Consider the following 22,504-nt stretch of genomic DNA (forward strand, 5'->3'; position numbering starts at 1 on the left):
TCTTGAGATTGGGTGAGGTCGAGAATACTAGATAAATAGGGAACTTCCATCTACAAAAATAATTTCTTTAATTAAAAATTCTTCATTAAAGAAGCTTACAGAATGAAAATACATTATGAAAAATTCTTTTTCTGAGTTTTTATTATCAATTTTTGATAAGAATTTTTTTATCCTTATTAACTTTTAACAACGCTCTGATACTAGCTGCTGTGAGGTCCCCGCCCGCTCGTTCCAGGGCTCCTACCGCCGGCGGAAGTGGCGTCAGCCTCCCGCACGGGGTGGGGGTCCTGCACACTTGGGGCCTCGCCCGCAGATGTCCGGGACGAGAGGTGAGGAGAGGCTAGTGGTCCCTCCGAGACAGCGCCCGGAAGACTCCCCTCGCCCGAAAGGCACGCGCAATTCTGCCAAGAAAGTGAAAAATCTTTTAACTAGGAGATTACTCTAACGAGTCAAGTCTTGACTAAATTAAACTGATCTGACTGATCTGACCAAGCTTGAAGCCACATGGTTAGATCAAGAAGAGACTTGCACTTGGTCCATGGAATCACCGCTTTTTTCCTCATTTTTGAGGCACAGCTGATGATCCCTTCCCACATAACAAGATCTTCCCAGGATTTAAATTGATTAATGTAACTAATCGTATCTAGTTGTTTCTCAGGAGTCCTCTGATCAAACCTCCGACCCATGGGTTAGTAGCCAACCACCCGACCACTGAGTTGGCGGGATTCCTTTATAAAGATTTGATTTTGTTTTTGCCCGGGTATCAAGGAAAAGAGTTCCCAGGCCCCCTAGGCGATGATTCATACAAAAATCAAATAGGCACATCACATACATACCCAATATGAAATTGCCATTTATAACCGATTAGATTGGCTTTAAGACAATCCTTGAATAAAATCATAATATTTTCGATCATCATTTACCAGAATTCCAAGTCCATTGTATTTAAAAAATGCATCGTTTGAAGTCTCCGTTGAAGACTAGCTAGCCAACCAATGAGATCAAGTATCAAAAAACGTAAGCCAAATGCTTTTTCTAGCATTCTGGCATAAAATAGTCCTTTGAATGAAAAACAAAGTTTCCAATGCAAGTGAGATTCTAGTTTGAGATTGGTTCCAAAGACCCTTTTTCCAATAACTCCCAGTTTCAATAATGGGGATCCTTGATCTGTCATGAGAGTAATCTACCCGTCATTCTATCCATTTATCCAACTAGATTCTTGGTGAGATTGGTCAAGGAAAAACTAGATTAGTTCTGGTAGTCTATTCTTTGGATCTATTCTTTGGATTTAGTAACTGGAATTGGTCACGAAGTTTTTGTATGATTTAGTTCGAGAGAAGGACAATTAGGTTTACTATCCGTCCTCACGTAGTCTAACTAAATTCATTCAATTTAGTTCTACCAGGATTTCTTTCAACTAAACATCTAGTTTTTGGGTAAATATCCATTTAGTGATTATACCAATTCAATTATCCAAGATTTTCTTTTTCCCACATAAATTCTCAACCTTAATTCATTAGGTAGAATTATGATGGAAATTCATCTTTTGACATTAGAATTTAATTCAAATCCATCTTTTCTCAATTATCATGGAAATTCATCTTTTAACTAAAATATCAATACCTATTTTTTTATAAACTTGAAATCCTTCCTTTTCTCATTTCAATGAGTGCAATCCAATTATCATGGGAATTCCTCTTTTTCCTAAATTAAATCTATTAAAATTCTTCTTAAAAATTACATAGAAATAACCATTAATTCCTTTAAGATAAAAATTTCACTTTTCTCATCTAAACATTTGAATTCCAATATAGTAGGAATTCCTCTTTTATCATTTAAACTTATCTATGCGAAAAGATAAATTTAATTAAATTTTTCTCTAAAAATTTAAATAAAAAATATCCATTAATTTCTTTGCACTAGGAATTACACTTTCTTCATTTAATTAATTGGATTCCAATATGGTGGGAATTTCTCTTTGATCATAAAAAATTATTTATACAAAAAGATAATTTTAACTATATTTTCTCTTAAAAATTAAATAAAAATCTTCATTAATTCCTTTGCACTAGAAATTATACTTTCCTTATTTAAATATTTGAATTTCAATATGGTGAAAATTCCTCTTTCATCATAAAAGTTTATCTATACAAAAAGATAAATTTAAGTAAAATCTTTTATAAATTATACAATATTTTAGCATTTCAATTTTATTCTCTAAATCATTGGAGTAGATGAATTTCCAATGTCTTGGGAATTACTCTTTTAACATAAAAGTTAAATTATCAAAATTTTCTCTTTTTCCTAATTTACTAATTATGCATAATCATAAAAATAATTTTCTTCATGATTATAATGAGAATCATTCAATTAATCTAGGATAATAATTTATAGAATATGGTAGGAAGTCCTCTTCTCATATTATGAATGAAAATATTTTATGTGTTTATTTTACAGTCATAGCTCCGCTGCTATTACTGATAATTCTCAATTTAATTGAGAGAATGAAGTTTAATATTATTAGTATGATTAGAATGACCACTAATTAGATCATTATCCAATTATGGATTGATTCATAATTTCTCTATGAAATAAATATCATAAAAGCATTAAAAAGCCATTATTTTGGTCTCCAATTAAACAAGCATAAAAATTACTTTTGGATTAGAGAAATGCTTTATGAGAAGCTTCATTTGGATTGAGAATAGGTCATAGGAATAACCTTTCTTTGGGGGGAGAGAGAGAAATGCTTAAAAATCATTAAAATTAGGCATAAATGAAAATTTATGTGTTTCTTTATTACAATACATTAAAACATTTCAATAATATTCAAAAGCCAATCAAATTAAAGATTCTCAAGCTTGAGAGGGGTTGAGAAGAAAGAAACATTTAGAAATTATAGAAAAAAGACCATAATCCACTCTTTACCTCCTAAAATGCTTGATTCTTTAGTCACTGTAGAGGCCCCCAACCAATCAATTGGATTGGTATGTCGTAGAAGTCACCAAGGAAGATTGAAGAGAGAGAGAAGCTCCAATCTCTTCAATTTTATAGAGGTTTTTAGAGGATAATAGAAGTTAAGCTTAGTTTAGAGTAATACTGGCATAGTTTTACTCACAGATAATAATACAAAGGAATGAGGGTTTATTTATAGGAGAGGGAGGCCACTAACTGAGTCCAACTGAGTTCTAGAATTTTCCAACTTCAGTTTGGCTGGATTTGGACAAGTTTTGGACTACTTTCGCTCCCTTTTTTATTTGGTTTGATTTAGGAGAGAGGAGAGACAAAAATATCCAATTATTTTTTAGTTTTAAATTCATCTAAACATATGAAATAGGCACCTCCTTAAAAGTCTCCCTTTTCCTTACACATGTGTAAAAAATGCATGATTACTCTAAAATATCTCATTTTTTAATTAATACACCATAATTTTTAACTAATAAACCTAGTACTTGGTTAACTGTTCATCTTATGTGGGCATTTACTCATTTTGGGTATTTTCTTTTGTTCTTTGGATTTATCTTGTCCCAACACTTGGATTAATCTTATTGGTCCATAGGAACCTTAATTGGACCATAATCAAAAAAATTTCAAAAATCTAGACCCTTAGGGTAAGGTCTTCTGAATCAATTTTAATTAATTCCAATTGCACCTTGGAAAATCTAGTTTAATTTTTCAGTTTTAAGGAAAAAAAATTTTATATTTGAAGAATTTATATATCCAAAAATATCCCAATTTTGATTTACCGGCTCTTTAATCCAATCCAAGCTCTCGAATGGATTTTAGTGATTAAACACATAAAGTTTTCATTTATGCTTAAATTAAAATGTTTTTTTAAAGCATATCTCTCTCTCTCCCAGAGAATGGTCATTTTCCTATGACCTATTCTATATTCAATTAATGCTTCTCATGAAGAAATTCTCTATTCACAAATCAAACTCTAGGCTTGTGAAGGTAGAGGTTTAAGAAAATGGTTTTTATACTTATATGCTTGAAAAATATGGTAATATTATGGGATAACTCCATAAATTAGATTTAATGCTAAAAGATACCTACACTATCTTTTAGCATTAAATCCATAAATTGGATTTAATGTTAAAAGATAGTTATACTATCATAATTATTTTACTAAGTCTTATTCTTTTTATAAAAATTAAAAATTGGCAGTAAGAGCAGCGGAGCTATGGTAAATTTTTTAAGAAATTGATGCATAATTGATTCTTATGCATAACATGAAAAGAGAACTTCTTATCATATTCTAGGATTGAATATCCTAGGTTAAAGAATGGTTTTTGTCACATTAAATGGAAAACTAATTTTACCTTTATGTATAATTAAATAATTAAGAAATGAGAAAATTATGGTAATTATATTTAAATGGTGAAGGAGAAATTCCTATGACATTTGGAATTCAATCAATTAGATGGAAAAAGAGAAATTCCTAGCATATTGGAATTATTTTATCTAATTTCATAGATGAATTTTAGATTTAAAAAATTATCTATGAGAAATATTTAAATGGTAAAAGAGAAATTCCTATGAAATTTGAAATTCAATCAATCAGATGCGAAAATAGAAATTCCTAGCATATTGGAATTATTGGATATTTTATTTAATTTCAAAGATTAATTTTAGATAAATCTTTAAATGGTAAAAGAGGAATTCCTATGACATAATGAATTCAATCATTTAGATGGGAAAAGAGAAATTCCTAGCATATTGAAAAGAGAAATTCCTAGCATATTGAATTAATGGATATTTTATTTTTGATTAATTTATTTTATGATAAATATTTGATGATAAAAGAGGAATTCCCATGATATTGGAATGCAAATAATCAAATACAAAAAGAGGAATTTCCATGATAATTGAGGTCCAAGAAATTAAATGAGAAAAAGAGATTTTTTAAGTATAATTCAATTTATTATTATTTATCAAAAGTGGAAAAATGGGTAGAATTGATTTCTGTAAATCCCATGAATTCTTCTATTCCAAAAGAAGAATATTGAATATATTTCATTTGAGGAATTGAGAAAGGAAATAGTCGTCCGAGAAAAAGAACCTTTATCTAGGCCAAGCAATTGGCAAAAATTTAGAAAAAGTCCCATTATCGGTATCACAGTAGTAAAAACTACCAAATGGGAATAGGATGTGAATGGATGTGATAAGATATAAATGGGATGCGATAGGATGTGAATGGATGTGATAAGATGTAAATGGGATGCAATAGGATGTGAATGGATGTGATAAGATGAAAATAAGAGGATGTGAATGGATGTGATAAGATGAAAATAAGAGGATGTGAATGGGATGTGGTGTGATGAAAATGAATGGGGATGAGATGTGAATTAAATGGATGTGGATGAGAATGATGAGATGAGAATGAGATGAGAGGATATGTGAAAGTGTGAGATGGGAGGTACATGGATGTGGATGTGGTTGTATATGTCTATGTGAAAGAATGGATGTGGATATGTATGTGAAAGAATGGATGTAGATATGTATGCAAAAGAATGGATGTGGATGTGTATGTGAAAGAATGGATGTGGATGTGTATGTGAACGAATAAGATGTGATGTCATGCAAATCAGGATGTGAATGAATGAGATGTGATGACATGTGAATCGGGATGTGAATGAATAATATGGGATGTGAATGGATGAGATGTGATGTGATGTGAATCAAGATGTGAATGAATGAGATGTGATGTGAAATGGATGTGATGTAAATTGGGATAGATGTGAATGGATGATATGTGATGTGAATAAATATGATGTGATGAGATGTGGATATGGGTACATGCGAGTGGATGAGATCTGATGAGGATAAATGAAGAAAGATATGATGAGATGGAAAATGATGTGATGAGAGTGGGAATACAACTGAAATGAATGTGGATTGATGTGGAACAATGTGGAAAGACGAGAGTTCGTTATAGAAAATGTATTTATGACCTGTTTTTAAATGATTGTTTTATGTCAAGAATGCTGGGGAAGCATTTTGACCATCTTGTGAATGAGGTCGTGGGGAGACCTAACTGATAAAGTTACAATAGCTAACGGAGAGTCAACGGAGGATGTCTCACGTAGCAAGGTCGGTCGAGGTGACCAGCCTCGATTTAAATGGTGAGCTTCCGGTACGGTGGATGAGGGACCAAAGAAGCGGCCTATGAGTGAAGCGCTAGGTGACATGTGAAGGATCCTAGAGAGTGCTGACCATACGCTGCTCGGGCATGCTGCTCGGGCTCTGGGTCGCCAAAGGTATATACCCACATGTGCGTCGACGAAGATATTGGAACAAGGAGTAAGAGTTGTTTTCTAAAATCGGGCATGGATTTGGTTGATTGACCTTGCTAGTCCTCACAACAGATGAGTCCATTGCTCTTTTATATGGGTCTATTGGTTGCTCTTGTTGATCTTCAATGGAGATTCCATTTTGATTTTTATAAAGTGAATATATTATCGAGTACTATGAGCTAGGAACTATCAAAAAGGCCCGTGAGTGGATAGGTGGTGAGCCTTCTAGTTACCAATGATGCCATAGGTACACCGATGATGGAATGATTGGAAATGAGAATTCAACCGGATATTTTGGAGGATTATGATCAGTGATACTATGGTTTCATTAAAAGATTGTTTTAAAGTCAGCTGAATTTGTCGAAAAGGTAATTTCATATTGGGTGTGTAAGTGGTGTGACTAGCTTGAAGTTTGCATGAAGATCCGGCTAGGGGGCCTGAGAACTCTTTTCCCTAGTAACCCGAGACAAAACTTAACCAAATTCTTAAATGGATCCCATCACTACAGTGGTTGGGGGGTTGGCTAACCCACGGGACTTGATGGGGTTAGGCTGGACTGATGGATCCCTAAAATGAGACTCAATTCTATTATGGTACGATAGATGAAGTAAATCTCGAATAGTAATTGTTCTATGGAAAAGAATCAACGGCTGTGCCTCTCAATGAGGAAAAAAGCGTTGGTCTCTATGATCCAAGTGCAAGTTTCTTCCTTGATCTGACCAAGTGACTTACAGGTTCGGTCGGATCAGTTTGGTCAATGAGATGACCTTGACTACGTTAGAGTAAAAATATCCTGGAGGAATTGCCGGTGCTTTCTGGGCGAGGGAAGTTTTTCCGAGTTTGGTTTTGGAAGAACCGAGGGATTAGTCTCTTGTCCGGATATCCGTGGGGGTGAGGCCTCAAGTGAGAGGTCCTACCCTGCGCAAGAAGTGCTACTTCCGCTGCTGCTAGCACCCCCGAATTCGTTGCGTGGAGGGGGAGGGATCTTTTAGATAGCTATTAAAGAATGCCTAAAGGAGAATGTTCTAATAGAAATATTGGGTAAATAAGAAAAGCTCAATGAGATTAGAGCAATTGCTGTACATGGCATGGTCATCTAAAGGCTCATTGATGGGACTACAGTAATTGCTCTACATGACATGATCATCTAAAAGCTCTGACATAGATGGTGGTTTGACGATAACCCAAAATCGAAGGAGCTATAGGAAGGGCGACCTAGTACTTATGTACAAGGTTGGTTCTTCCAAGTAGAAAAAAATAAAATATCGAGGGTTAGGTCCATTCAAAGTTGTAGAAGTCACCCCCAAGTGTAGCTTGCATTGAGATAGTGAGCTGATTTAGTACACTCTAGATTTAGTAGAACTCCAACTGAAGCCAATGCTTGAAAGTTCATGTGTTTTTATGTTTGTGATTAAGTTTTAAGCTTCTTTGATAAAAATATCCTTGTAATTTTTTTCCTTCAATATAACTTTTCTAGCTTTAAAAAAATATATATGTGGTAAGGACGGAGTTTCAGAGTCCCTAGGTAATGGGTTAACACTACAAGAGAACGAGAGCATGGTAGCATAGTCGCGTCCATAATTGTGCCATAACAAAGGAAATTTGGGATTTTGGATTTTTTTGGCACAATTACACATGCGACTATGTACGTTGCTATAGGCACATGGTTGTAGCGGCACAGCCATGTGTATAGCCTCCCCCATAGCCTCACATATAGCCTTGTGTATAGCCTCATGCATAGCCATGCATGTGGACTTGCACCCATAGCCTCACATATAGCCTTGTGTATAGCCTCATGCATAGCCACGCATGTGGACTCACCCATAGCCTCCCGTCTAGCCTCACCCCCATAGCCGTGTCCATAGCCTGTATAGCCTCATCCATAGTCCCACTACAGTTTGCCACACAAAAAAAATGGAGACGGAATGGGAGAGATATGTCCCCACATCTCCCCCATTCTGTCCTCATTTTTGAAAAGCCAAGGAGGAAGAGATACAAGACTGCTAAAAGATAGTCCATGACCTAAAGGAAGAACTCGAGGAAGCTCTAAAAGACACAAGGGCTTAAACTGATGAGGATTAGGCTTTAACTGGAGAGCTCAAAAGGAAAGTGTACGGCTCTGGAGAAGAATCTCTCAACCAACTCCAAGCCATTAATGAGAAACAAGAGCTTATGCATTAAGCTTATGTATAAGCTTTATGCATTAAAAGGTATATGCATAGAGCCTATGCATAAGGTTTATGCATACATGCTATTGCATGGAGCTAATGCATTAAGCTTATGCCCAAGCCTATGCATTAAGCTTATGCAGAAGCATAATGCACAAGCTCTATACATAAGCTTTATGCATACATGCTTATGCACAAGCCTATGCATAGAGCTTATGCACAAGCTTTTGCATAAGCTTCATGCATGCATGCTTTATGACATGCATATGCATAGAGATTATGCATAAGCATAACTATGTATGCATAAAGCTTATGCATAGAGCTTGTGCATTATGCTTATGCATAAGCGTAATGCACAAACCTATGCATAAGCATAATGCACAAGATCTGTGTATAAGCTTTATGCACACATGTGTACATAGAGCTTATGCATAAGCTTAATGCACAAATGGACAAGCCTATGTATAAGTTTAATACAATGCATAGAGCTTATGTATCAAGCTCTATACATAAGCTCATGGATAAGCTCTATGCATTGAGCTTAATGCATAGAGCTTATGCATAGGCTTAATGCATAGAGCTTATGCCTATGGGATTATGGATTATGCATAGAAGATCATATCAGGGAGTTTGGGATAATCCCATTACTTTGGGAATTTTCTTTTTAATATACTTTTTTGTGTATCTTCAACATACCAAATCCAAAGTTGTCAAAGAAAAATTCAATTACAATACCTAGAGGATTACATAAGTGTATGTTTCCAAAAAACTCATATAAAAGATAAAGCATATTAAAAACCTATGGAGCTAAGGGTTATCTAGATCTCATGTTGTGCAATTGGTATTGTTCCTTATGGCTCCAGCCCCTTCGCTTCTCACATTTCAACTACAATGCTTAGCGGATTATATAAGTGTATGTTTCCAAAAAACTCATATACAAGATAAAGCATACTAAAAACCTATGCAGCTAGGGGCTATCTAGATCTCATGCTATGAGATTGGTATTGTGGCTCCAGCACTGTTCGCTTCTCACATTTCCATTGCTATCGGTAGCTATGTTTGCACCACTATTTTGAGTTATATGATCCTAAAACATAATAAAACTAACATAAGTGAGAATTAATTTTGTTAAAAAAAAGAGATTTAGGGTTTAGGATTGTACTTACTTGCCATGCTTTCCAAGCATCTCCTCCAATAATAACAATCCATTCTTCATCTTGCACCATATCAAAATAGGAAGCTACCGGCATGCATAGGGTGCAACCGACGCATCCCGATAGCTTCCTATGCATGCCGGTAAGTAGCAACCTATGCATGTCGATAGCTTCCAACGCATGCCGGTAGCTTCCAAGGCATGCCATTAGCTTCCTATGCATTGGTTGCTACCGGCATGCGTAGGAAGCTGCCGGCATGCATAGAAAGCTACCGGCATGTGTTGGTTGCTACCGACATGCATAAGAAGCTACCGACATGCGTAGGATGCTATCGATGCATGCCGGTAGCAACCTATGCATGCCGGTAGAAACCAATGCATGCCGATAGCAACCAACACATAGGAAGCTACCGGTATGCGTAGGTTGCTACCGGCATGTATCGGAAGCTACCATCATGCATCAGAAGTTACCATCATGCGTAGGTTGCCAGGCATGCATCGAAAGCTATCGGCGTGTATCGGAAGGTACCGGCATGGATAGGTTGCTACTGACATGCGTAGGAAGCTACCGATGCATGCTGGTAGCAACCTATGCATGCCGGTAGCAACGTATGCCAGTAGCAACCAATGCATTCTAGTAGCTTCCTATGCATGCCGGTAGCAACCAACGCATGCAGGTAGCTTCCTATGCATTCCGGTAGCAAAACCAACGCATACTACCTGCATGCATAAAAAGCTATCGGCATGCATCGGAAGTTGTCGACATCATGCATAGGTTGCTACCGGCATGCATCAGAAGCTACTGACATCATGCATAGGTTGCTACCAACATGCGTAGGAAGCTACCGATGTATGCCGGTAGCAACCAACACATGCCAGTAGCTTCCTATGCATGTCGGTGTAGCAACTAACATGCGTTGGTTGCTACCAGCATGTGTTGGTTACTACCGGCATGCGTAGAAGCTACCGGCATGTGTAGGTTGCTACGGGCATGCATAGGAAGCTACCAGCATGTATAGGTTACTATCGGCATCATGCGTAGGTTGCTACTGGCATGCATAGGAAGCCACTCGGCATGCATAGGTAGCTACCAGCATGCATCCGTAGCACCCGGCAAGTAATGGAAGCTTTTGGTGCATTCCGGTTGCTACGTGCATGCCTAGGTAGCACTCGCCTAATACATAAGCCTTATGGATATAAGACTCATGCATAGCATTCATAGCTTGCATGAGGCTATGCATTCATAGCTTATACATAAGCCTCATGTATGCGGGTTATGCGTGAGGCTTATGCATAAAACTTCATGCATAAAGCTTATGTATCCGGCTTATGCATTAGCCATATGCATAAGCTTTACACATAAGATGTGCATATGGCTTTATACATGATGCTTATGTGTAAGATTTCTCCCTCCAGCTTTTGAGGTGTACAGGTGTAAGAACCTCCCCTTATGATCTTGTAATTATTCCCCTCTTTGAAATAAAAAAAAATTCTGTTTTACCCTATTTTGACCTAGAGAGAGATAATCCAAAATTGAGATATTTTTGGATATAAAAATCCTCCTAGTGTCTAAAATGGTTTCCCCTGAAATAAAAATTCAAAAAGAACTTTTCAATGTGCATTTGCTATTAATTGAAAATAAGTATAAAGGACCTTAGCCTAAGGGTCCAGATTTTCAAAAACTTTTGAATTATGCTCCAATTAAGGTTCCTATATGGGCCAATAGGATCAATCCAAGTGTGGGGAGGAGATAAATCCAATTTATAAAAGAAAAACCCCCAAAAATGAGTAAATGCTCACATAAGATGAAGCGTTGACTAAGGACAAGGTTTGTTAGTAAAAAACTATGAGTATTACTAAAAAAATGAGATGTTTTGGGTATAATGATTCAATTTTGACACCTTGGTAAGGAGAAGGGGGCTCCTCAAGGAGGAGCCTATTTCACATGTGTGGTGGAGTTTTAAACTCAAAAATATTGTGATATTTTTATCTCTCGTCTCTCCTAGATCAAACCAAATCAAAAGGGAGCCAAACTAGGTCCAAATCTTGTCCAAATTGAGCCAAACTGAACCTCAAAAATTCAGCCAAATTGAACTTAGAAAATTCTAAAAACTAGTTGGACTTGGTTAGAGGCCTCACCTATAAATAGATCCTTAGCCCTTTGTAAAAAAATATGAGAACTATACCATGCCAGTATTATACTGAAATAATGATATTTTCTATTATCCTCTATAAATCCTCTATAAATTGAAGAGATTGGAGCTTCTCTCTCTCTTCAATCTTCCTTGGAGAATTCATCAACATACCAAACCAATTGATTAGTTGAGGGCCTCTACTTTGATCAAAGAATCAAGCAATCTAGGAGGTAAAATGTGGTTTTATGGTTTTTTTTCTTTAATCTCTAAATTTTTCTCTCTTCTCAACCCCTCTCAAGCTTGAGAAGCATTTAATTGAATGACTTTTTTAATACAATTGAAGTTCTTTAATGAATTGTGGTGATAAAACACATAAATTTCCATTTATGTTTAAATTAAATGTTTTTTAAAGCATGTCTCTCTCTTTCCCAAAGAATGGTCATTCCTATGACCTATTCTATATTCAAATGAAGCATGAAGCGATTCTCTAATCTGAAAGTAATTTCTATGCTTGTCAAATTAGAGGCCAAATAAGTGGCTTTTTAATGCTTTTATGCTATTTAATTTATGGAAAAATTAAGAATCAAGTCCATAATTGGATATTGATCCAATTAATGGTTATTCTAATCATAGGGATATTACTAAACTTATTCTTTCAAATTATTGAGAATTATCAGTAATAGCAGCGGAGCTATGGCAAAATTTCTGAAAAATTATCACATAAATAATTTTCATTCATAATATGAAAAGAGGACTTCCTACCATATTCTAGGATTAATTATCCTAGATTAATTGAATGATTCTCATTATAATCATGGAAATTTTGATTTTTATGTTTATGCATAAATAGTTAATTAGAAAAAAGAGGAATTTCTACTAATCCATTTTTATGTTAAAAGAGTAATCCCCAATTACCTAGCGGGTTATGGACTGCATGGACATCAATTTCATACGTCCTTACATTGAGGAAAAGCATCAACTATGGTGAGCGAGAGCATCCACCACCACGACAATAAGGAGGGTATCATAGGAGGCCACCCGCCATTGCTTGCCCCATAACGTTCGAACTCATGGGCGAGCAGTTAGCGACAGGCTCCAAATTTCCAAGGTTATAGGCTCCAAGGTTCCATGTTTGGTTCTCTCTCTCTCTCTCTCTCTCTCTCTCTATATATATATATATATATATATATATATATATATATATATATATATATATATCAAGGAACTATTTCTCTATATATAGAGAGAGGTTATGTCATTGCCTGTGTGTGAAAGGATGAGAGAGAGAGAGAAATAGTTCCTTGATATATATATATATATATATATCAAGGAACTATTTCTCTCTCTCTCATCCACCAGAGGCAATGACATAACCTCTCTCTCTCTCTCTCTCTCTCTCTCTCTCTATATATATATATATATATATATATATATATATATATATATTCTCAAAGGATTGTTTCTCTCTCTCCCATCCTATCACACATAGGTAAAATTTTAAAAACAATTCAGTGGTGTAATCTCTCTCTCTCTCAGCTCTCTTTCTTACCCTCTCATATACACATACATGCCAAGGACATGGAGTAGCAAAACTAGTATGCATGATTCATTCAGAGGGTTTTAATTTGATTTTCCTTAAATAAATTCATGCATGCAAGTGTGAAGTATGGCTAGTCCCAGCAAATCAAAGGGTAAGGGGAAGGATACATCTAAGGCTACACCTTATGCCCTCACAATCCTGAAAGGCAAGAAGACCAAAATTATACCCGCAGATGAAGCAATGGATGGCTGCAACATGGGGTAGCATCGATAAGGTAAGCCATCATGGATACCATATCAATGGTTTAAAGCCATGGTAGTAAGAGGAATTCATGCATCTATATGTTGGCATCTACCATTCACCATCAATCATGAACAATGAAGTTGGTCCAATGCTTTTTTGTGCCTTTGCTGAAGCATGGCATCAATAATGACTATAATGATTTTTCCCATCATAGAGATGTCAATGTCAAAGTTACTACTTGGAGAAAGCAAACATATGAAAGAAGAACATGAGTTTCTAGGCACAATAAAGGTGAACGATATCATCATGTATATTTGCATCCAAGGATCTCAACATGGTAATATCTTATTGGAAGCAAGCACCTATAGGTAGAAATAAGTCATTAATGAATGAGCTGGAGTCAACACAAACCCGAGAGGTAGATGTAAGGAAGAATGTGGTAGCAATAGAATTTACATCATCGTGGGTTAAAACAAAACCCCACAATGCTCAATAGAATCAAAGCTCAACTAGTGTTACACTACTGGAGGAATTAAGAAAGACCCATCTCGTTTCGAGGTTGAATTATCAACTTCCAACGATGTGCTAGAATAGGCGACTCTAGACTGGATCCACGTTAAAGAGAAGCTGGCTAAAGAGAAGCTGGCTAAAGAGAAGCTGGCTAAGAGAACCAATTTCATGTTCAATTAAAGACAAGCTACTAAATCCATCACACAACAAGGTGTACAAGCATTTATTCCTCTGCTAAAGGAGCATCCCATTCATGTGAGAGATGTAGCTGTGAAGTTAGATAGGTTAACAATCTTACCAATGATGAACACGTTACACAAAGGTACTTTGTAATATATGATTTCAATAATAGAACATGGTTAAGTTTGACCATTTTGAAGTATGACAAGTGTATGTTTTGTGGACTTGGGTTTAGTAGAGAGACATTCCATGTAGTTAGTACACCATATCTCCACACCTACCATATGTTGTGTGTAGCAGTTCATTTCTCTAGTAGTCTTCAATGTCATGCACCATTCATTGAAAAAGAAAATGTACCTCAAGAATGGGTGGCTAGCATGGGATTCAGTCATGTGGAAGGTGAGCACTTATTTAATTAGCACTTAGAAGTAGTACTATTTGTGGTATTTTGGTAATACTAGGCAACAACTAATTGAAAGAAGTACCAAGGTATTACTAAATAGCACATTATGACTATTATCTACTACTACACGACCATAATCTATCGAATGGTGTTGATGAGTACTATTTAGTACTCATAAGATTAGTATTTAGTACTATTTAGTACTATTTAGTACTCATAAGATTACATGTCATGCTATGTAGTACCTTGTAGTCATATACTATATATTAATACTCATACGGTACTATTTAGTACTATGAGTCTATGATTACAGGGTATTATATGTACTAATCAGTACTTTATGAGCACTACATGACTATAGGGTACTTTGTAGTCATATAGTACTGAATATGACTACTAAATAGTTCTATTTAGTACTATGTACTACCTTGTAGTCATATACTCATTATTAAATAGGAATCTATGAGTACTATTACATAGTGTATGACTACATGATACTATATGTACTAACTCTGGTGTGCCAGAATTCAAGAAAAAATTGCATGCCTAGGCACAAGGATCGTGTGGAAACCCAAGTAAGAAGTGTTTTGAAGAAGAACAAGATGTGTTAAATGATGGAAAAGAAAACGAGAAGCGCACTAAGGAGTTGGATGAAGATAACAGTTTGTATGATGAGGAGAATTTGATGTAAACAGTAAGAAAGCAGCAAAAAATCATAATGAAGAATGTTATCCCCCCTACAAAAAGCAAAGACAAGGCAATGATGCTTTCAACACCATGTAGGTCTACAAGAAATATGGATTCTCTAAAGGATATATTCTTTGCTCATCAACGTTTACTATGTGTCTTTGTACGAACTTTCTTTTTTTTATGTTATTTAGTCAATTAAAGGAGTTTATTATTATGTTTTTCTGTACCATGTTTACAAGTGTTACCATTCGAATTTTGCATCCTTTGTAAATGTTAATATCTGAAGTTGTTGTTACTAGCACATTGTATTAAGGGACATCAGCAAAAAATATGTATACTATGTTGGTAAATATATATTTGGCACTTTTTTACATTGGACCATATAGTCAATTAAAGTGTTTATTACTATGTTTATCTATACCATGTTTATGTGCTTAGAAACATTAGTAGTAGACTTTCTTTGTGTACATCTTTAGTTGAATAGCTCCATGAATTTTGGAACCTTGTAGTCTATTATTCAAAAGGAACATTGTGTGAACTTACTGAAAATGAACATTTCTCTTAAGTTTTTAAATGCGAAGAAGAGAAGTTATATTAATAAAAGTAAAAGAATTATGACTGGTAAGTCAAAATCAACATAAATCTATGTCTTTCTTATCATATTAATAAAAGTAAAAGATTGATGACTTGTAAGTCAAAATCAACGTAAAGCTACAGCTTTCTTGATCATATTAGAAACAATCTTCAAAACCTTACTCTCTCTCCTTTCTTCATTTCTAAGTAAGTAATCATGCTCTTGAGCATGGGAGTGAATGGGGAAATGAAATGCCCTCCGAGATCCTCAACCTTAAAACTTAGAAGGAAATTCTTTACAAAATCCTGTTGTGCACCTCGAGGAGGGGGGGGACATGGTACACAATTTTGTAGCCCTTCACCTTGTGTTTTACATGTAGCATTAGAAATTTATCACCACAATTGCATTAACATGCAGTATAGTAGTTGGTGCATCCTTTAAAAGGACATAAGGAGTTTTTCATAATAGACACCATATAGCACTTCATTATAGACACCATATAGCACTTCATTACTGATGTTGAAAACATTACCCCTGCCATCTTTCACCTTCTTTGATAGGAATAATTTTGGTTTCTTGCTGAGTACCACATAATATTCTTCATTATCTACATTTGTGGGTGCAGTGATACTAGAAAAGTGGTCACCCATCTCAACCATGTCAAAGCAAGTTGCTCCTTATCCTCTCGATACATTACATCATGTTGCTCAATGGGTGTGCCATCTTGGCCACTAATGGGTTCTAGCTTGGTCAAGGACCACGAAGCCGAATGAGAGAGAGAACTACACTTTTCCCATGCTTCATCCATGAAGAATGAATAGAAACATGACAAGCTTCTCAACATTACTTGCGTAGGATCTTTCTTATTGAAACCCAAGGAAGAGGGCAACCAAGGAACGAGTACCCTTGATAGTTTGGGAGTCCCAGGCCTTTCGACAGTCAACATTGCCTACTTTTACCTCCAAAAAGTTCCTTGGCTTCACTAAATCTTATCCCATTTTCCAATTCAGCCACTCTATGATATCATGAGTGGGAAGCCCTTGCACCATAGAAAGAGTGTAGGAACTAACTGAGGTCATGGGACTTTACCGAACTACACACGGGAGCAAAAAATAGCTCAACCGAGAAGCTAATCTTCCATAACCTAGCTCAACCGAGAAGCTAATCTTCCATACCGTAGCTCACAATTCCATGGGCAAGGTGTGTCACTCACCTCATGAATACTTATACTCGGATTCTTGTAGAGACGATGTTGCTATGTAGACACACTCCAAAGCTCCTCTCCAATAGTGCCGCCGCACTCCAAAGGAAGCTTGACCCTCCTCTCACTTAATATCTCTCTCTCACATACACTCATACATACACAACAAGCATACAATAGCTCTAATTGAATTATTCAAGACACGCAAGAGAGCAAGAGAGTAGAGAAGAAGAGCACTCTATTAGTTGCATAAGAGAATGAATGGTGAGAATACAAATTGACCCTTATCTTGCCCCCCCCACAGCCTTCACACCATGGTCGGCCATACTTAAAATATAGGTCCATGTCTTTCCAAGGCCGCCTAGGATTGTACAAACACTCACTACAAGGGATCGGGCTCATACCCATGCTCCTAGCCGCTAAAAATGACTTGTGAAAAAAAGCAGCGGGCTCGTGTATCAACGGGTGTATAATCGTGGCCAGAGACATGCATGTAAAAGTGCGTGTATAGGACTGTTCAGAAGCACTAATACACGGGCGTATACACGCGTTCTATCAATTCAGCTACGTTTAGACGCGCTCATACAGGCGTCTATACACGCGTTTTGTGACTTTAGATGCGCTTATACATGCGTATTTCTCAGATTTGACGCGTTTATACACGTGTGTTTTACAGATTATCCACGTATATACACGCGACTTTTTGCAGATCTGACGTGTTTATACACATGAACAGAGAGCAAAAAAAAATCCAGAGAGTGCTATTTGGTACCTGAATGTTGTTCCAGCATTCCAGCACCCAATAACACTCTCTAGAATTTTTTTTTTGGGTGCATTGGTGGACCATCCCCCACGAAGAAGATATCCACAAGGAAGATTAAGAAAAGAACGACATGAATGCATACATTGTGAATACATTATTCAAGACAGACATGAATGCAATACTATCGATTCATGATTCAATATTACTATCAAAATTTCACACATATATACAAGGGAGTCCATATGTCGAAGTAGCCCATGGCTTTAGTTTACAAAAAAATATATACAACCACATCCTCAATATGGAATGTGATACTATAAGTCTGAGTACTACTCAGACCCAGACGATGACTCGGTGCTCCCTCCATGCTCAGATGAGCTCACATCGATCGGAATGTCCGATGAGTAGTGCTCACGTCCACCCTCTGCAGTGGAGGCGGGTGGATCATCAGCAGCTTGTGCCTGTTCAAGTAATAGATAGTATATAAGTATATATATATGTAATTCAATAAACCAAAATCATTCGTTTAGAGTTTTCAAGTACCTGTCGACCGTATGGTCTCATGGCCATCTCAAACTGCGCGTCTGTAATACGTCCCTTGGCTCTGAAGATGGCCCATGTGTCACGTCTGCTATGCCGGCGAGCATACCGATATCGTGGGGCTGCAGGCTTCCTCCCCATAACCCGTCTCACTGTATCATAATCAACACAATTTGTAAGATCAAAACAATCATAGAATCAATGAATTAAGTAAACAATTAAATAAAGTGGCAAGATGCTTACGAACTCTGCCTCCCATGACTTGATGCCGCCAGATCCGAAATGTGAAGATCTAATGGTCTCCATCTGGATCCGTCGTGCCTCCACATGCTGCCTGCTCTTTACGCCACCCTCTGCTCATTTCTTTGCCTCCTTCCACTCGCGTTTGTGCACAGTGGTGGCAGGTTTCTCGACAGGATAGCCACCCATAGCTACATTTAGCCCATCATCGTACGCGAGTTTTTTAAGGTGAGATCTTTTATTACTTAAGATCTCCCTTATTCGCGTCCTTTCCCATACATCTGAGAATGTAGCATGTGGGGGATTGGGGTACCGACTATGCAGCCTCTATCACCTCCCCAACTAATCGGGTATTTTGATCTTTAAATTTAATAAAATAATTTCTATACAAGTTTGATACTACCCCACGTATGTACTCCATTACCTCTTTTCCCCTCGCATCCATCACTATCCCGCCCCTATCCGTCACATCATAGCAGATCACTCCCTCCACATCTCTCATCTCCTCCTCTTTCGAACTGTCTCCTCTAACTCTTCTCCCTCTATCTCCTCTCTCACCGCGTGCCCTACTACCTCCCCCACCAAAGCACCCGCCGCATCCTCCACTCCCACTCTTCCTACTGCTGCGGGTGGAGTCATGACTGGGGGATTGTCTACGTGATGGTGGCTGTGAGCCCTGATGTGACAGTGGCTCTGAGGGAGTACGTGATGGTGGCTGTGAGCCCTGACGTGACGGTGCTTGGAAGGGTGTGCGTGAGTGTGTCTGGGACGAGGTATGTCTCCTCCGTGGGCGTGGAAGAGGAGAAGCTACATGCTGTCTCGTCGGACTCGTAGGCATAGACGGCAGTGGAATGCCCTAGATACTCGCGGTAGGGGTATAGACAATAGGCATGGAAGAAGGGGGATGGGCATACATGTACTCTGTAAGCTCAAGTGGACCAGGATGGCACCCAAAATGATTTAGCATCTCCATCAACCAATTGCTATATGTAAATGGATCTGATGAAAAACCTGGAAATATCCATAAAGAATCTATAAAATAATCCTCATGTACATCATGGGCTATCTCTTGACACAAATATCATCATCCAAGCCACCTATCAACCTGCAAACCATAGAAACAGGAAACACAGTCTCGTGTATACACCCGTCTAGAAATGTGTGTATACACCCATCCAGAAACGCGTGTATATGCACGCGAACAGTCTGTCCAGATAGGATACACGTAGACATACACGCATTTTTACACGCGACCTGCGCAAATTTTTTTTTGAAAGCGACCGACCTCTGACAATGTGTCCTTATAAAAGGCCCACTGTCACCCCTGTCAGAATCGTTCACCAGATGGCAACCAGAGAAGGAGAAGGACGGAGACAAACCCAAAAAGCAAAGAGAAAATAGCACAAACAAATCTGAGGACAAATCTGAGGAAAGAGACAAGGTAAAGGACAAGCTGACTCACCTCTGAAAAAGTGAATCTTCTTTTTTGGTCGGTTTCTTTCACCCGTGTGTGCTCCTTGTCTGCTCCTTGCACTTAGGTTTAGTGTCTGTTGGAAGAGGCGAAAACGAAAGAGAGCAGATATGTTAGTTCAAAATGTTTATTTGGGGAAGGCGGGTTATTTTTAGTTTAAAGAGGTCGTCGCGTGTAGAAACACGTGTATTTTTGCATTTATGATAAATTAGCCGCGTTTATACACACGATTTTTAGGATCTAGCCGCGTTTATACATGCAATTTTCAGGATCTAGCCCCGTTAATACACGCAATTTTTAGGATATAGCTGCGTTAATACATGCAATTTTTAGGACGTAGCCGCGTTAATACACGCGATTTTTATACTTTCATTAAAAACAGATTATGATTTTGTGTTTTCTGGTTTGTACATAGGATGTCATCAACCTCCTCAAGCAGTTCTGGTAAAGATGAGACAATGCATCATCGTAATCGCGATGTGTAGTTGGGACAAAGGATCAAGTGTGTGTAATCGATGTCAAGGATGCATTGTACGAGCATGTCGAATTACCTTGAATCACATCTCCATGTATGGAGAATGGAATCAAGCAGGTTTAGAGGTGAGTAGATGTAAATTGATGGTATTCAAATGACTCATGGTATCCAAATTAAATTAATGAAGTTGTAATATATAAACTCTAATTGAAGCAGGATGCAGTACCACACCCTAACATGGTGCCGTACGCGCAGCGAGACCACACAAAGCGTCGTCGAGATGATGCTGGAGCTTCGGGATCTATTGTCAGAGATGAGTGGGATTTGGATGACAATAGCCCTGCACCCCACAAAGTTATGGAAGAGAAAGTGTTTGTTTTGATGATATGGTGCGAAATCTTTTTAAGGATGATCCCAAAGGTATGGAGGACGATGGAACAAGAGCATCTTTACAAAGCTTCATCAACACAGGTTTTTGAAGGGTGCACATTCTCTATTTTACGTGCTTCACTTGAACTACTCAATATACAGACAATTTATGGATGGAGCAATGCAAGTCTTGATGCATTATTGAAGTAAGCATTCTAACTTGCAAATTTGAATTAGTGGTTTAAGGTTTAGGATTTAGGACTAATTGATGATATTGGATGTAGGCTATTATCAAACATGCTTCCAAAGGGAAATAGACTACCCACCTCAAGAGACATAGCGAGGCGCTATGTGACATCTCTTGGAGGATTTGATTATGATCGCATACATGCATGCGTCAATGATTGCATTCTCTCTCGTGGTAAGACCATATTCGATAATCATCATCGATTTCTCCCCTCAGATCATCCTAAATACGTTGCTAGTAAGAGTAACATTCCTCCACAAACACTTCGTGCAAAAGATTGGAAGCGTATTTGGGAGTCTACAAATATTCTTCCTCCAGATGGCATGAACAGGTATAGTAATGTTTTTCAATCTTATTTTGTGTAGTCTCTAATTGGATTAAAGGTCACATAGAGTAATCCCTTGTGTAGGTACTCCATTTTTTTCCGGCTATCATATTGGACCCATCTTAAGATCAACCATCTTCTTGATCCCATGCACATCTTCAAGAATGTGGGATATGGTATTTGGGAACATGTTATTGGTAAACAAGACAATGTTAGCGTACGTGAGGACTTGCGGGTCGCATGACGTATGCATCAAGCTTGGCCACGAGAGGAGGGTGGACACGTTCATCTTCCGCCTACACCATGGATTATATCAAAGAAAGAGGAGAAGCAGGTAAAGCAGGCCATCACCACTTTGCATACTCCCACTCGATGCATGAGATCATTGAAGGGAGCCTTTACAACCACTAAGAAAAGAGACATTGAGCAACTATATGGGTTGAAGTCCCACGATTGGCACAAGATGCTCCAAGTAAGTGTTTTCCAAGTCTTGTACGTTGAAATTAAATTTTGTAATGCCATAAACCATACATACATGTGCTCTTATGTGTGCAGTTCATACTACCTACTAGCATTGACCATTGTGCAAATAAGAGTTTGAAAAAATGTATTTATAAGATGGGCGAGCTTGTGAGGTATGTAAAACCCATGTCAGATCACCCTTCATTATACCTTGCAAAATGAACATGCATGAGGTATAACGTACTATTTATTTATTTTTTAGATATGTTAGTTCCAAAGCAATTGATCCAGCCACGTTGGATGATGCACGTGTTATGGCAGTGGAGGTGGTTTGTTTGGGAGAGGAGACTTTTCTACGAACCATTCTCACAAGTCAACTACATCTCATTGTGCATTTAGTGGACGAAATCGCTTTATGTGGCACTGTGCATGCACGTTGGATGTTCTTCCTAGAGCGCTTCATGAAGACCTTAAAAGACTGTGAGGCAAAGTGCAAGGCCTGAAGGAAGCATGGCCAAG

General features: G+C 37.5%; 1 protein-coding gene across 1 annotated transcript in view; it reads right to left on the minus strand.

The window, feature by feature from the left end:
• Positions 1-200: 200 nt before the first annotated feature.
• Positions 201-22,504, minus strand: part of LOC147623899 (uncharacterized) — a 46,584-nt gene continuing 24,280 nt past the window's right edge. The window contains exon 3 of the mRNA XM_086820824.1: positions 201-401. Coding sequence (XP_086676950.1) covers positions 201-401 — 201 coding nt within the window. The remainder of the gene's footprint in view (positions 402-22,504) is intronic.

This window comes from Cibotium barometz, chromosome 26 (assembly GCF_041138505.1).
Source record: "Cibotium barometz isolate CiBa-2024 chromosome 26, ASM4113850v1, whole genome shotgun sequence".
Taxonomy (NCBI): Eukaryota; Viridiplantae; Streptophyta; class Polypodiopsida; order Cyatheales; family Cibotiaceae; genus Cibotium; species Cibotium barometz.